General features: G+C 42.4%; 3 protein-coding genes across 8 annotated transcripts in view; 2 read left to right on the top strand and 1 right to left on the bottom strand.

Annotated features, from left to right (window-relative positions):
- The window catches only part of LOC126559687 (DNA topoisomerase I, mitochondrial), a 524,180-nt gene that overhangs the window by 154,140 nt on the left and 355,837 nt on the right, over nucleotides 1–14,203 (top strand). The window lies entirely within an intron of this gene.
- LOC126556917 (uncharacterized) overlaps nucleotides 1–14,203 on the bottom strand; it is a 163,569-nt gene that overhangs the window by 51,046 nt on the left and 98,320 nt on the right. The window lies entirely within an intron of this gene.
- Nucleotides 1–14,203, top strand: part of LOC126556613 (neurexin-1) — a 93,001-nt gene that overhangs the window by 9,542 nt on the left and 69,256 nt on the right. For all 6 annotated transcript variants that reach the window (XM_050211956.1, XM_050211959.1, XM_050211961.1 and 3 more), the window contains exons 3-4: nucleotides 9,854–9,998; nucleotides 14,132–14,185. In XM_050211956.1, the coding sequence (XP_050067913.1) occupies nucleotides 9,854–9,998; nucleotides 14,132–14,185 (199 nt within the window). The remainder of the gene's footprint in view (nucleotides 1–9,853; nucleotides 9,999–14,131; nucleotides 14,186–14,203) is intronic.

Genomic DNA, 14,203 nt, shown 5'->3' on the forward strand with positions numbered 1-14,203 from the left:
AAAAATGGGCACTATCTTGCGGGGCGAAAATACCACAATTTGCAAAGCAATAAGCACAGTCGCGTTTGAGCAGTTGGACGAATAAAACGGAAAGTAAATTCAAAGCACTCTAAAAGTATCGTGAGCCGGCCAGCATGCGTCTTGTGGCAATAGTTGTGCGGAATGTTTTCCACCTTTCACATTTCACTTTTAATTAGTGTCAGCAGAGTAAAACGGTATGCGAATAATTTCAAAGGCACGAGTAATAGCGTTGTGAAGTTCTCACTCTCATACCAGGAAAACTAGGTCACATAGTGTATGCGGAGAGTATGCCTCCAGGCGCACTGTGCACTTTACATCATTGCATACACCGCAGAATAATACGACCGCAGCAAAAATGTATTGTTGTTTCGCACTAAGGCCGGTGTTTCGTATCAGGTCCGGAAATGAAGATTCGATGCTTGAGTTATTAATATTCAGAGAATTGTGTGCTGGAAGTGAAATTATATGAAGAAAAGTAAATGTTTAAAAAATCATCTAAAAAGCAAGCTGGAGCCGGGCTAGCACTAAAAAAATCCAGTTTGTAGGAAAATTTTAACATAATGAATGCAAAGTGTAATATCTTTTTCTAGAAATCCATCAACAATGTTTACTCGTTAGTAGAGTGTAGCTTAAATATTAGCAACATGTTTGAAGGACTTGACATTGTGCGCACAGGATCATTCTACTGATTTCGATGAACCTGTCCCAAGCGGATTGGTTGAAACTCGTTAGAAACTTCCAAATAGTATTATCCTGCCCAGCACAATACAAGCGAACTCGTTCATTACTTTCCTTTTTTCATGTGTGATCGTTCTAAAAGCTTTTCTATTTTCATGTGTTGATATTGCTGGATTATAAAGCTTCGAAACACATTACTGGGAAAATAAATTTATTGATTTCGAGAGGGACAGCCAGACAGAAAATAAATTTATAATATGACTCTAAATAACATGAACTATTGCCTTTTTTTATTCGATTTCTCATACTGGCAGTCAATGTGAAAATTTCTGTACAAAGCGATTGTAAAAATTTGCTCAAAAATAATCGTTATACTGCGGTTTTCCTTTGAGCTGTGCCTAAACTATGAAACTGGGACTTCTTCATCATCATCGAAACAGTAGAGGCAGATGAAAATCCCAATTTTAGAACCGATTTGAATGCGGAATCGATTTCAATTGTTCGAAACTGTTAAAAAGCTGACGAAATGCTTTTTTCAAAAGACCAAGTTTTCAGTCAGCTATGCCAGCAATGCCAGCGTAACTGTAAAAACTCTCGTCAACTTTCAAGCTCTCCATACTGTCTAACAGTTAGCCAAGCGAGAGGCCCATAATTCCGATTAGTTATTTTCGAGAGTTTCACTGTACCATTTGAGTTTAACAATAGGTCAAACTTAAGGTGAATTGGATAATTTTGTCCATTTAAAAAGTTGCTACAGCACCTTAAAGTAGATAGACAGAGTGTTATTTTTGGTTTAAAAAAAAATTCCCATATCAAGACCTGATAATTTTGTCCTAATCCTGAGTGGATACCGTTTGAAAACCCTTTATTTAGCGTACTTTGTTCAGAAGTTCGCCCACGCTCCGTTACGCGCGATTGACGTTTGACGTGTGTTTTTTTCCCGCTTCCCTTTTCTCTGACACTTTGGTACGAAAAATTGAAACAGACCCATTAGTTATTTATGAGCAACACAATAATGTACACGGCCACACAGCATAAGCACCACAGCAGATCGATTAGCAGCCATAAACCATCTGCTTTTTCCTTGGATGACAGAAAGCAGGGAAACTGGTGGTGGTGGTAGCATTGGTCTCCGCTCAGTTGTTGCTCCCGTGTGTTGATCCACGTGGAAAGGATATTTTTCGTGATGACACCCGTGGTCGTGTACTAATGGACAGCAAGCGGCACCTCTAGAGCGTCGGGTCGGTAACTACCACCACCGTTGGAACGATTCGACTGATGGGATTGAATGTTAGGTTTCCACGCGATGGGTTTGGCACGGAATCGTCGAAATGAAATGTTCGTGGCTCTTTGGGTGCCCTTTTTTTGATACATAATTCACAATAAATCAAAGAAAGCACTAAACGTGTCCTTCAAACGAGGTAATATTCCCTGGGACGGCGGCCAAGGCGGTGGTGGAGTGTATTGGAATCGATTTGATGTGCATTTTCTTTCTACAGCACATCAACAACGATTGCATAGAATCGTATGCTTCGTTATGAGTGATGTTCGCGTTTTGAATATTGAACAGAGGGATTAATGTGTTGCTTCGCGATTGGAACTCATAACAAAATGAAACTAAATGTTTTGCTTTGTTACTATTTAATGACCACAAATCAAAGGTCGAATTTCGTAACGGCTTGTAATAGGGAGAAGGTATATTTTAAATATTGTTGGAAAAAAAATCAAACTGTCACGTGGATCGTTTTGCCATTAAGGACTGTAGTTTCATTGCTGTTTCCACCTCATAACCAAGGATAGTGCCGTTAACACCCACAAATCACGTTTCGTCGCGAAGGATGTAATCAATGAAGCTGATCAAATGGCTGCCAAAGTCCTGGTCCTGTCCAGCGAATGGTGTGCGGCAATGGAAAATTGGACCACCGAGACTGAGACGCTCCCAGCGATAAGTTCGTACTTACTCAATTAAATCCAACCCACCATGACCGACCACAAGCGGGTGGATATGACGAAAGCGCGCTCGGAAGGCGGGTCGTCTCGAACAGTAACGAAGGAGTCCGAAATTCCAAATCCAATAGAGAGAAAGTGCGTGAAGAATGCTGCTTAATTAGTGTTTTGTGTGCGAGAGTCGAAACATAACGCAATACCAATCGGTTTGGATCACCTTTTTCTCTGCGCGACCTGCGACGTCCTACGCCTTGCCGATGGGAAAGTAATCGTATCACTTTTTTCCGACTAATAGCTGCACGGCGTGGGCGATAAGCCTTCTTGGTTGTTGGTTGTTTTGCCACAGTGGATACTTCTTGAAGCAATGGCAACCTTTCCAACCATTAGCTAACGGGTAAGCTGATTATCGGCCGCACATTCGCACCACCATAAAAGGGGTGGCTATTGGCGCAAGAGCAAGAGGCAAGGGTGAAGAATTTTCCGACGTGCAGCTAAGGACGAAGTGTAATGACCTTCCACCGGTGGAATATTCAATGAATTGCTCCGCATGGGACCACCGTGTGAAACACGATTCTTGAAATGTTCCATGTCGACCTCGACCTAGACGCGGTTTCGGTACGCTGAAGGACAACCGAGTCGAGTCCCTTCCCAACATCCCACGACGTGTACGTCGTGTGTCTTTCTCAGCTAAACAACAAGTATTAACTATTAACGAACGTTGCCTTGAAACAGGAGACAGTGGACGGAGCGGATCACGTAGTACCGTCGGGCACACCGTTCGGACATTTGTTTGTAGTTCGAGTGGCAAAAGTGACGAGCTACGGGGCACGCCATTCGAATTTTTCAACCCACGAGTTTTGCGAATGAACACACCATTTCAACGCGTTGATAGCGAATTCTAGAATCCAAAAAAAAAAAATACAGGGTCAAGTTACAATAAGTTAACTCTTTTTAACATTTTTACGCCACTTTTGCGACTCTCCCCTTGTTGAAAGGACAACATTATAGCGCCGTAAAAAAAAAGAAACTCGCGTAGCTGCGCTTTTAGCAAACTTGTTTCGGGTAAAGAAAAATCCTGTCAGAAATAATTGAATCCATTCATCTTCTTACGAGTCTAGTCACGAAGACAAACAGGGTCCGGTCCTGTTCGCTCGCGCTATGTACTTTTCATAATTCAACAATTTTACGACGTGCTTTGGCACGTGCCTGAAAAGTTAAACTCTTGCCAGAGCTTCCGCTGGATCAGGTAAGAGCGAAATTGAATCAATGTGTGTGTGTGTGTGAGTTTGAGTGAGCGTGTGTGCTGCGTAAGCATAGACGTTAGCCTACCCGTGTTGGGGAGATCCCGACCGCACTAAAGTGTCTTTCGTTTGCTTGCCATCTAGGGGCGAGCCAACTTGGATATGTTTGTGTGGCTGTGTGGCTGAGGTTGTTTTTTTTCTTCTTCTGTCGTATAACCCTGTTTGAAGCCTCTAACTTGCTAACTTGCAGCTAACTTCAACTTGGCCACAAATGACGTGTAAAAAGGTGGCAAAGCGGAAAAGTGATCCTGAGGTTTGGAGAAGCTTGAGCTTTTGCTGTTTCCAACAACTTTCATATCAGCATCAACTGGTACTGGGAAATGGTTTTTTAAAAGGGCACCCTTCGTAACATTCCAGGGCCTGGGTAATGGACCTGTTTTCCTTTCGGGAAGGGGAAAAGTAAATCTAATACAAACTTTCTCGCCCACGGGTTGCACGCTCGTTTGGCTCGTTGAAGGGTCCACGCAAGCTGCACGATCATCCCGCACCATCGCACACTTATATGAAACGTACAGGCCAGAAATTGCCGAATCGAATCGAATCCAATGAACGAAAGAGTTGGAGCGAATTCTCGGTACTCCTGGTTTGTAACAAACTTCCCATTCAGACCATTGCGAGAGTGGAAAAACAACAAACCTTGAAACTGCAAACAGCACGCGTGGTTCACTACCAAGCACGCCATGCTGGTGGAGAAAGGAATGCTAACTACAAGAGATGAAGAGAAATACCTATAAAAAGAAGGTCTCCTTTGGACGGGAGAATAACAAAAATAGCGTCGAAAATGAAGTGCGTCAAGCTTCGGTTAGTGATGAAATCCCCGAATCGGAGGAATAGATTTATGACTCACAAACTCTCTCACCAAACCTTTCCCACCTGCTGAGTTTGATGCGTTTTCACCAGCTTGGCTCATTGTTGAAGTTTTCTCATGTTTTCACCGCGAATCTTTTTATCTCATCCCACAATGCTTTTGCCACGGTCCTGTGTTAAGGATTTCTTTCAGACGAATAATCAGCAATGATATTTCTACGACAAGGACAGACAAACTTAAAAATTTCCCATCCAACGAGTCCCTTTTGCCTTTACACTCTCACGACAGGAGCGTGCGAAAAGTTTTCCCCTTCGATCGGTCTTGTTTGTCGTCAGACAAACATTGGTACGGAGCACATAATTTCCACACGTGCGGAAGAGAAAAAAACTCGTCTCGCGCCGCTTCACTGCCTGCGTAGAACGATGAATGGGGGAGCTGTACTAGGCCGTACCAGTGTTGTTGTGTATTTGGGGATCAGCCGTGGACCGTGTTTTCTCCCATTGCCAGGTGGTATGATGTAACCATGCCTGCTGGCTAGGATGACGGTCCTTTGGTCGTAACGACGGGATAGGGAGATTACGGTGTGGCAAAAGGTTGACTTTAACGTCGCACGTTCGATGAGGGTAAACCGATGATAGATGTAATCGCTGTTACCTCCTGCTAGGCATTGGGAAGGCTATTTCAAGCTGCGCCTGAAGGGAGTTAAAGCCGAGAAACATTGCCGTAATGCGGACGGCATCTATCGTACACCTACGACCGGTAAAAGTTGTTTCCGCTTCGATCCATTATTTCCAGAACTTGTGAGAACGAATTATGTCACGGCGTCGGGCACGTGTGCATCGATGGAACAATTAAGAGCACATTAAGAGCATATGCGGATTTTCTTTCTGTTTGATTAGCTAATTTTGAAGGTAAATGAGTGTTGTGAATTGTTCAAAAAGCAAAAATGAACATTCAATTGCGATTTGTTGTCTTTTAAAGGATAATTTACTTTAACTTTGCAAATAAATCTATTGAACTCAGCGGACGTTCGTTGGGAGATCAGTTGCTAAAGTGTTTGTTTATTAACAAGTTTTCACTCATATTATAGATTTAAATAAGATAAATAAAGATGTTTTGATTTTATGATGCCATGTTCCAATGCTTGCATCAATACATGTTGGAAATAATAGTTATTACAATCACAGTACTATTTTTAAAAAGCAGTTTTACTCAACAGTGACTGCATGCTGATCAAAAATGTCCACTTCTAACATGCAAAATTTTACACAAAATATTATTCGAATTTGGTTGTCTGTTAGTCATAGTGGATTTGAAAAACTTTTCAAGCTTACATTAGTCATTTGGGGGACTGGAGCCTTCTTGTTCGCTGTCTGGATCCAAAATGAACACATTTATTTCCATTTAATATTATTAACTCAGTACTTGCTGCTTCATTAACATTCTTTACACTTAAGTCAACAACTGAGAATGAAATACCAGTTATATTCATGTCAAAATTACAGTTATGGTGATGTTAATAACTGATTTACTTTGAAAACTTTTAAAAAAGTTTGCGTTACTTTGTTCAAAGGTCATGAGATACTAGGCGTCTCCATCATGATTTTTGTATGTATTATGGGCTCTGTGATAATTTCAGCTAGAAAACCGAAAATGGTTGGTTAACTTTTATCGAACTGTGTTACCTTAGCAAATGAGTTTCGAATCTAATATTTTGGATATTTATTTGAAAAATATCCAATGTTTTTGACGTTAAAAAAGTTTTTTTTGTTACTTCGTATGGAAAGCATGAATTCACCCATCATTTACTTGTCTGAAATAACTATATTATATGATAATATAGCAGGAAATGAAGTCATAATACATTTATTATGATGTAGCAAAATTATATAATAAGAATTAATTTATAAAATTTTCAGGTGTTGGCCAAAAAGCAGCAATTTTCCACACGATAAGCAATATTCATATCAAAGAATAAATAAGTAGAGATGATATGATAAAACAGTCCTCAGTAAAGAAACAAGTTTTTTATGATAAATCGTCTAGTAAGACTGCTACTGGAAAAAAGCTCAATCGTTTGCTATCAATCGATAGGTCGAGTTTTTGATTATTGGGGTAAACAATAGGATCGATAAGCTGAAGAAGGATCCGATATTAAATTGCCCTAAAACCCACCGAAAGCCATTAAACGACGTGAGATAGCTGAAAATTATGATTCACCGAGCTAGCGGAAAACGAGATGAATGATTTTGAAATCGCGTAATTAAGCTTGGCACAATCGATGCGGGGAGCTGCTTGTCACCAAAGACAAATTGGCAACGAGCGATAAGCCCAAAATGTTGATGGCTTTTTTTGTTTCGGGTTAATGAACTAAAAGGGCTTGCTGAATGTGCGGCTCAGAAAAAGTTGATCAGAACTTTTTCTTCCAACAAACATCGGATTATAATCATTTGGCAGCCGATCTTTCGCAATATAGGTTTTAGAGCACTTGAGTCTTCTTTTTTTTTGAAAAGAAATGTAATGAATAAATTATCCGTCATCGAGGACATGCTAATAAGCGAAACCTTCTATGCTCTAAGAACGATTTCTCACCGGCAAAAAATGCCGACAATGAATCAGATGTAATCATGTCTTTCGCTTCAACGCGCTCAGCTGGGTTTTTCTCCGACCGTCGATAATTGAAATTCCAATCTGTCCAGGCACAGGACAGTGTGCATTACACGCTACCACTTGTCAACCGTACATGACGGAGCGTTCTTATCAGCTTGAATGACATTTTAACATACACTTTTTTAATGGCAATGAGAGAAAAAAATCCACTGCCCAAGCCGGCTGGCTGCCGACTGGAAAGCCAACACAGTAAGGTGGAAAAAAAGATAAAATAATACAAAACTTCGCAGAAATGTTCACTTGACCTCCTGCCAGCGGCGGGCTAAGGGCAACCATTCACATCTGTGCCACGCTGTGGAGAAACGTGTAGGAATTCCAATAAAACAATATCTGACAGCATTCAAGCGACCAAGTTGAGAAAGAAGCAAAGCCAACAGCCAAAACCGACTGGCCCGGTAAGAATTTCGCACAAGCTCGCACCACAAGCGCACCAAAGACAGTTTGCTGAATCGAACTTTACACAACCTGACGTGACCTTGCGGTGTCCAAGCGGTGGCAAGTCGTCTGTTTGAGTACAAGGAATTCGAATTATTTTCGATTCATAGCGCACACCCACACATATCGAGCAGAAGCTCAGTCTGGGACGTGGAACGAACGCGTCCATGTTGAGCGGTAATTCAAAATTCGGTTTCGCACAATCGACCATGGATTCCGGGGACACGAACTTTGGAAGGAAAATGGAGACGACCAGCGGTAGCAGAGTGATAGGAGTTGGAAGCCATGTAAGCATCCCTGCCTTTCGTTTCGGCAACTGTCCGAAGTGGGAGGACAAAAAATCTTTCCTTCCATAGAACATCCGATTGTCCTCGTGGTGGGAGACCGGAGAACCGTAGGATGATTATGTCACCCACAAGCCGAGAGGAAGCAAAGAAAAAGTAAGCTGGACAGATGAAGAAGAGGCAGAGAAAAAGTGAAGTTTTATGTAAATTATTCATGGCACAATAAAGATTCAGCTTCGCATGTTACCCGGTCGCTTGTTGTTGGGTTGCGTCGCACTGAGTGTTTTATAACGAGACAAGATGGCCGGCGTTTTGCCGACGATGTAGCCACTTTCTGGCAAATACTTTACATATCTCGATGCGTGATGGTATATTGCCGACAATTCACCTCCTCTGCCAGTTCGGGACATGGTAGTATTACTTAGAAGCTTCTCGGAATGAGCCTAAGCTTTAGCCGGAATCGGTTAGCGTAACAGTGCACAGTGCCGGACTAATCGACCAGTCCGGCCTAAACCTTGACTTGAGTGGGTACCGAACGACTTGGGTACGAGCTTGTGAAAGACGAGAAAAGGGAAACCTTCTTAAGAACAACAACGACGTGGACTACACATCATAAGCGTACCGAAAAGCCATGTAATCTTTCGTCCCTTCGCTAATGTCCGGAAAAAAAGGGACACCGACAGATACGGCATCTGTATCTGGTTTTGAGGCATCATAAAACTGCCAACAACTTCCTATCTCAAGTGGGTGAAAAGTGGCCGCGTCTCACCGTACGCGACAAACATTAGGACCCAGGGCTTTTGTGCTTGTTGTTTTTCTACTCCGGATATAGTAAGGGCTTACCTCGAATTACTCAAAACTGTACAGCTCCAGATGTACAGAAACGCAAAAAAGACGTACCGAAGTAGTTGTTTGCTAGAGCTTAAGGTCGGACACATGCTGGCCCTTGCTAACCCATGAAAAGTTGACACGTGGCAAATTGAAGAATTTGAAGACACAAACTTAACGTTTTCTCGTACTGTTCCTTCAGCATAGTGAAAGTGATAAAAATCAACCGGAAAAAGGGGTTTTTATCCAATCTTACTCCGAATGAGACTCGATTTCTAGCCAACGAAATAGTTGCGCTTCACTTTGTTGCAGTGTTCCCATTTGCTTCAGTTCGGAAGATTGCTCCGGTCTTTTGAAATGAAACTTGTCGCGTAAATCGAAAACACAAAGCTCAAGAAGCTGTTGGAAATGAATGTGACTAGTAGCAACGGTAGGAGAAAAAAAAACGTTAAAAAGGAAAACGAATCTCGAAAGATTGGTCACCTGGGAACGATGAAAAACAACCAAACACAACAACCCGCCCCGGTTACTTAAGTGTGGCAAGAAGCGTTCGTGGAAAAGGCGAGATAAATTATAAAGTAAAGTCAGAAAGAGCTTACCGAAGGTGAGGTTGAAGAATGTGAGGGAGCGTGAGGATGCATCTTCCGGTTGGTTACATCCGGGTACTCTCTCGTACAATACTATGTAGCGCGGCCCGCAAACCATGTAGCGTTGTAGGTTGGAGATCGTAAAGTAGAATTTCTTTTTGTCGGTTTTATCACTTTTCATTTTCTCGTTTCCATCATTTGCAGCGGTGTGATTAATCCCAGGATAATTACGAAATTATTTCTAATCCCGACATCTGCTTGCTTTTTTTCTCCCTTTCCAATTCTCTACCGCAGGTACAACACCAAGCTAGCCCTGCTAGCGCTGCCCAGTGTCATCTTTGAGCCACGGTTCCGAGGATCGGTGCGAAATCTGGTGTACTCCGACCAACCGGGCGTCTCACCACGAAGGCAAGAGATGCGACAACCGCGAGACATCAAGGTAAGCTTTCACCTTCAACATCCAATCCCAACCGTCCCATCTCTCAAACAACTCACTCTGTACTCGTCGGAAACATCCAATCCTCCAGCGTTCTGTGGGAAGGTGGATGTGTCAGCCGCAGTTCGTTTTGATTTAATATGAGCCCGTTGCGCTTTTCAAGTGCCTGCTTAACCTGCCGTGCTGCGGGTCCAAGGTCGTTTGAGGGACGTCAAGGATAACGAGCACAAGGACCTGCCTGACCCGGACGCCCTGCTTAGCGCTCTTGACTGCGCTTCAAGTCGCGGAGATTTGTCAACCATGTGGATGTTTTGCTTTTTCTGTTTCTGTTACAAAATTTATCACCGATAAATCAACGGATGTCGCACATTGCCGAGTTTTCGAACTCGTTTTTACTTTATTTCACTCGCTTTCTCGTTTTGACCGTACCTGTATACCGGGGGTGGAACGTTCATGCGAACAACTTTCTAGTCCATGCACAAACATGCTACTGTTTTATTTTCGCGCAGGTCAGCTGTTGACTGGAGGAGCGAGTAAGGAGGAGCACATCAACACTAATCGCTCAATAATCGTTCAGAGTTTTTCGAGTGGCAAACCGACTGGCGATGGAAGGTGAAGGATGAGGTGAAGAAAAAGGTGACCGAGATTTACCGTGGTTTAATATTACATCACCGTCCCGCACGGCAAGGGCACGTGAAAATGCTTATGGCAAAAGTGTACAAAAGACAAATTGCTTTACAATGAGCAGCAATATGACATTTTTCACTTGCTTTCTTGCATTCCGAAGAGCGATAAGAAAGGGCGCTAAATTACATTAAATTACTTTACCCTACGCACTGTAAACAGAAACGCGTATAAATTTTGTTTGCAGCAAGAGTAGCATGGTTTTGTCGTGATGTTTGTTCGTATTTTTAAGACCATCATCGCTCGCATCAGATTCTTGGTTGTAAAGTTGCTTGCTAGCTTTGGATGTTTTTCATCGATTTCATCAACATTTCAAACCCACACATCTCCAATCAATCGTACTATGATTCAAACATTTCCAATTTCATCCGATCCGTGCTGGTAACATGTGAAATGTGGTGACATTGTACGAACAAGAATGGCTGTTATGGCCTACGGTCACAGCAGAGAACGTTTGAAAGTATAGCAAGAATATTGAACTGAATAAACAGAGCAAAAAAAAAAAAAAGAGCACAAACTAGTCATTCGACATTCGCTCAACCCTCACAGGACGATGACATTATTCCGTCGTGATCGGAACAATCGTTTTATCGGGCAGAAAAAGCAGACACCCACCCAGCCCCAAACCCACACATACACGCGTTACAATGTGATGGCATTTTGGGATTGTGCGTAGGAGGAATTACTTATCTGCGGATAACTCCTCTCTATCCTAGGGGCTGGCGTGGGTGTCTTTTGAAGTTAGTTTTACACTGTGGAGGTCGAGCATTTTCTTATTGACGCTGACATTCAACAGATGAATATTTTTGTGTGCAAAGTGTTTTGATTGAAGTTGTAACTCAGCACAGTAAATTTAATATAAACTGCATTGAAAAAGATCTTCAAGTTCGTTTCTTTGGTTGGCCATTACTTACCTACTAATATAACCGTTTCGTGAGTTTTGCTTGCTTAAACAATCGTCGATACCACTCAAGGTCGAACGCCCTCGTCTGCCCGCCCAGTATACAGGGCGAAATGGAGGATTACCTGTCACAGTACTTTATTCTCATAAGAAGCCCGGCATTTTTAATTCGCTGCATAAGGTGGGATCACTGAACAGTTCTTAAAGCTCTTCATTGTAGTGGGTCCTTCAATATTCTTCCTAGTAATGAGACTATCGTTCCGAACATTTTAAGGACCGTTCCGTTCTTTCAGTTGAACATCAATTTGCTGTCCATGAAGGAAATTTACGCTTAAACTAGCAAATCAAATGTTAAAACCTGTTTGTTTTTTTTTTAATCACTGAAAAAATACTTTTTTCATAGCTAGCATACTGTAACGGGGGCGACCCGGTGGTGTAGGCGACAGCGGCGCCGGTCTTCAAACGGCAGAACCGGGGTTCAAATCCCATCCGAACCGTCTCCCCATAGTGAGGACTGATTATCGAACTACGCGGTATCGGCAGTCCAAAGTAAGCCATTTCTCGATGACCGGTATGACCTGAGAGGTCGTTAAGGCAGGAACTTTCGAGAGAGTTCGTTCCATTTCTTGTGGATGCGGAAACTTGTTTCGCATCGTTCCAAAAAATAAATTAATAAATAAACTTTTCTATCACTAATTCTTCCTCCTCATTGCTCTTTCTCTTTGCTAGACGAGTTGTAGTGTATGCTTGAAAGAAGAGGCCCTATGGTAAGACCTCTTGGACAATGAGATTTCTTAGTAGATGAGGTCCCTCAGTGAGTTAGATTTTTTTTACGATGAAATCTCTTGGCAGGCTACTGCCATAGAGCATGGGACCTTGCGGTTAGTGGACGTTAAAGCTACAAGACCCCATGATCGTTGTGCCCTTTGTATGATGAGATCTCTTAGAAGATAAGGCACCTTAACTTTTCAAACAACGAAGGCTGCCAATTATCAGTAGAGCTCTAAACATCTCTTGCTAGACGACGCTTTATGGACAGAAACGCTCTTCAGATTACAAGCCTCGTAGTAACATAGCGAAGCACCTTTGATCGCACCTTTGATATCGTGACTCTTTGGTAAATATGGTCAATAATGCACGGTGCGGCCATTTGAACTACGAGGTCTCTTGGAAGTGACGAGGTTTGGGGTTGAACGTCACTTCATTTTCGTGATCCTTCGCGCGTTTACAACTTATTCAGTGTTACCGGGTCTGCTGTTGGCTATCGTGTGTGTTGTTTGCTTCGATACTGGTTCCTTTTATTGCCTCCCGTTATTTGTAATTTGTTTGTGGTAGTGATAGGAGTAGGAATGGGGTTGATAGTGTGATAGTGATAGGAGTAGGAACTTACGTCCGCTATTAGTTGAGGTAGAGATGGGCTAACTGCTCGGATCACTACAGAAGCAATGCTAAAAGAGGCTCGATGGGCGAAGAACTGTTGAAGGACGATTCTTTGTACAAAGAAGCAGCTTGCGGCCGTCCTTCTTCGTCCATAGGGTAAAGCTGCCAATGCTCTATAACTTCGAGGGCTGCTAGCTCTAGATCAATAGACTTGAATCACTATTAAATAGAAAGTCGGTGCTGTGTATGAAAATACGATCGGGATTTGATACTAATCCTCTCGTGTTAGCAACTGCCGTCAGTATCATGAACCGTATCAAAGGTACAAAGTATACACTGGGATATTGAAACACATTCTCTAAAAGTGTCAATGCTTTAATGCATAATCGAGCTACGATCAATCTTTTCGGAAATGATACGCTTAGTGCAGCAGAGAATACAGCGCAAAGAACCGATAATAAGAGCCAAATTTATCGCCAATCCCACATGAACCGTTGGCGCCTTAGAAAGGATCCTCCTTTTGCTTCATTTTTTTGCTCAATCATCCGTTGCGGGTGTTGTTTCTCTGCTTTCTTTTGTCGCCTTTTTGCTGGCACTTTTGTAGCCTTTCGGGTGACTTCTTATAATCTACCCTTTTTGCTAACCTCCGTTTTACCCGTCTAGGCGTGGGTCGCGTACGGCTGGATGATATTTGGAGATTTTCATTTTATTTCTTGCTTCTTTATCAACGCCATTGAAAGCCCGATGGGGTTGAGGTTGGGAAAATCCAAATCGGAAAATCTCTGTATAAACGAATGCTGAATGGAGCGAGGTGTGGCGCAGTGTGCGGCAAATAAAATTCTTTTTTATGGTGAACAATTTTTCCACAGCGCATAAATTGTGCCTAAAAGTCAGAGATAGAGCGTAGCCGTTTTCTGTCGTTTTTTTTTTCGTTGTCATTTTTATTTTACTTCTTTTACTTGAGCGCTCTGGTTGGTAGACTGCAACATCCGCGGCTGTCCGATTTGGCCGATTTTCAGCCCACCGCCAACATAAGCGGAACCGCGACGCATCCATTTATCCTTTTTTTTTTCATCACGCGCCACTTAACCGAATGGTCGCTATTCTAGTCATTCTTTATTCGAACGATTCACCCCAATCTTTGCCTTTTTATTCCTCTTTATCTTTCCAGTGTGGAGATTCACCCTGCGATTTGACGGCGATGCCACGAGAAAAAGTCACACGGGTAAATATTGGATTCTTT

The sequence above is a fragment of the Anopheles maculipalpis genome, chromosome 2RL, assembly GCF_943734695.1.
Source record: "Anopheles maculipalpis chromosome 2RL, idAnoMacuDA_375_x, whole genome shotgun sequence".
Lineage (NCBI taxonomy): Eukaryota > Metazoa > Arthropoda > Insecta > Diptera > Culicidae > Anopheles > Anopheles maculipalpis.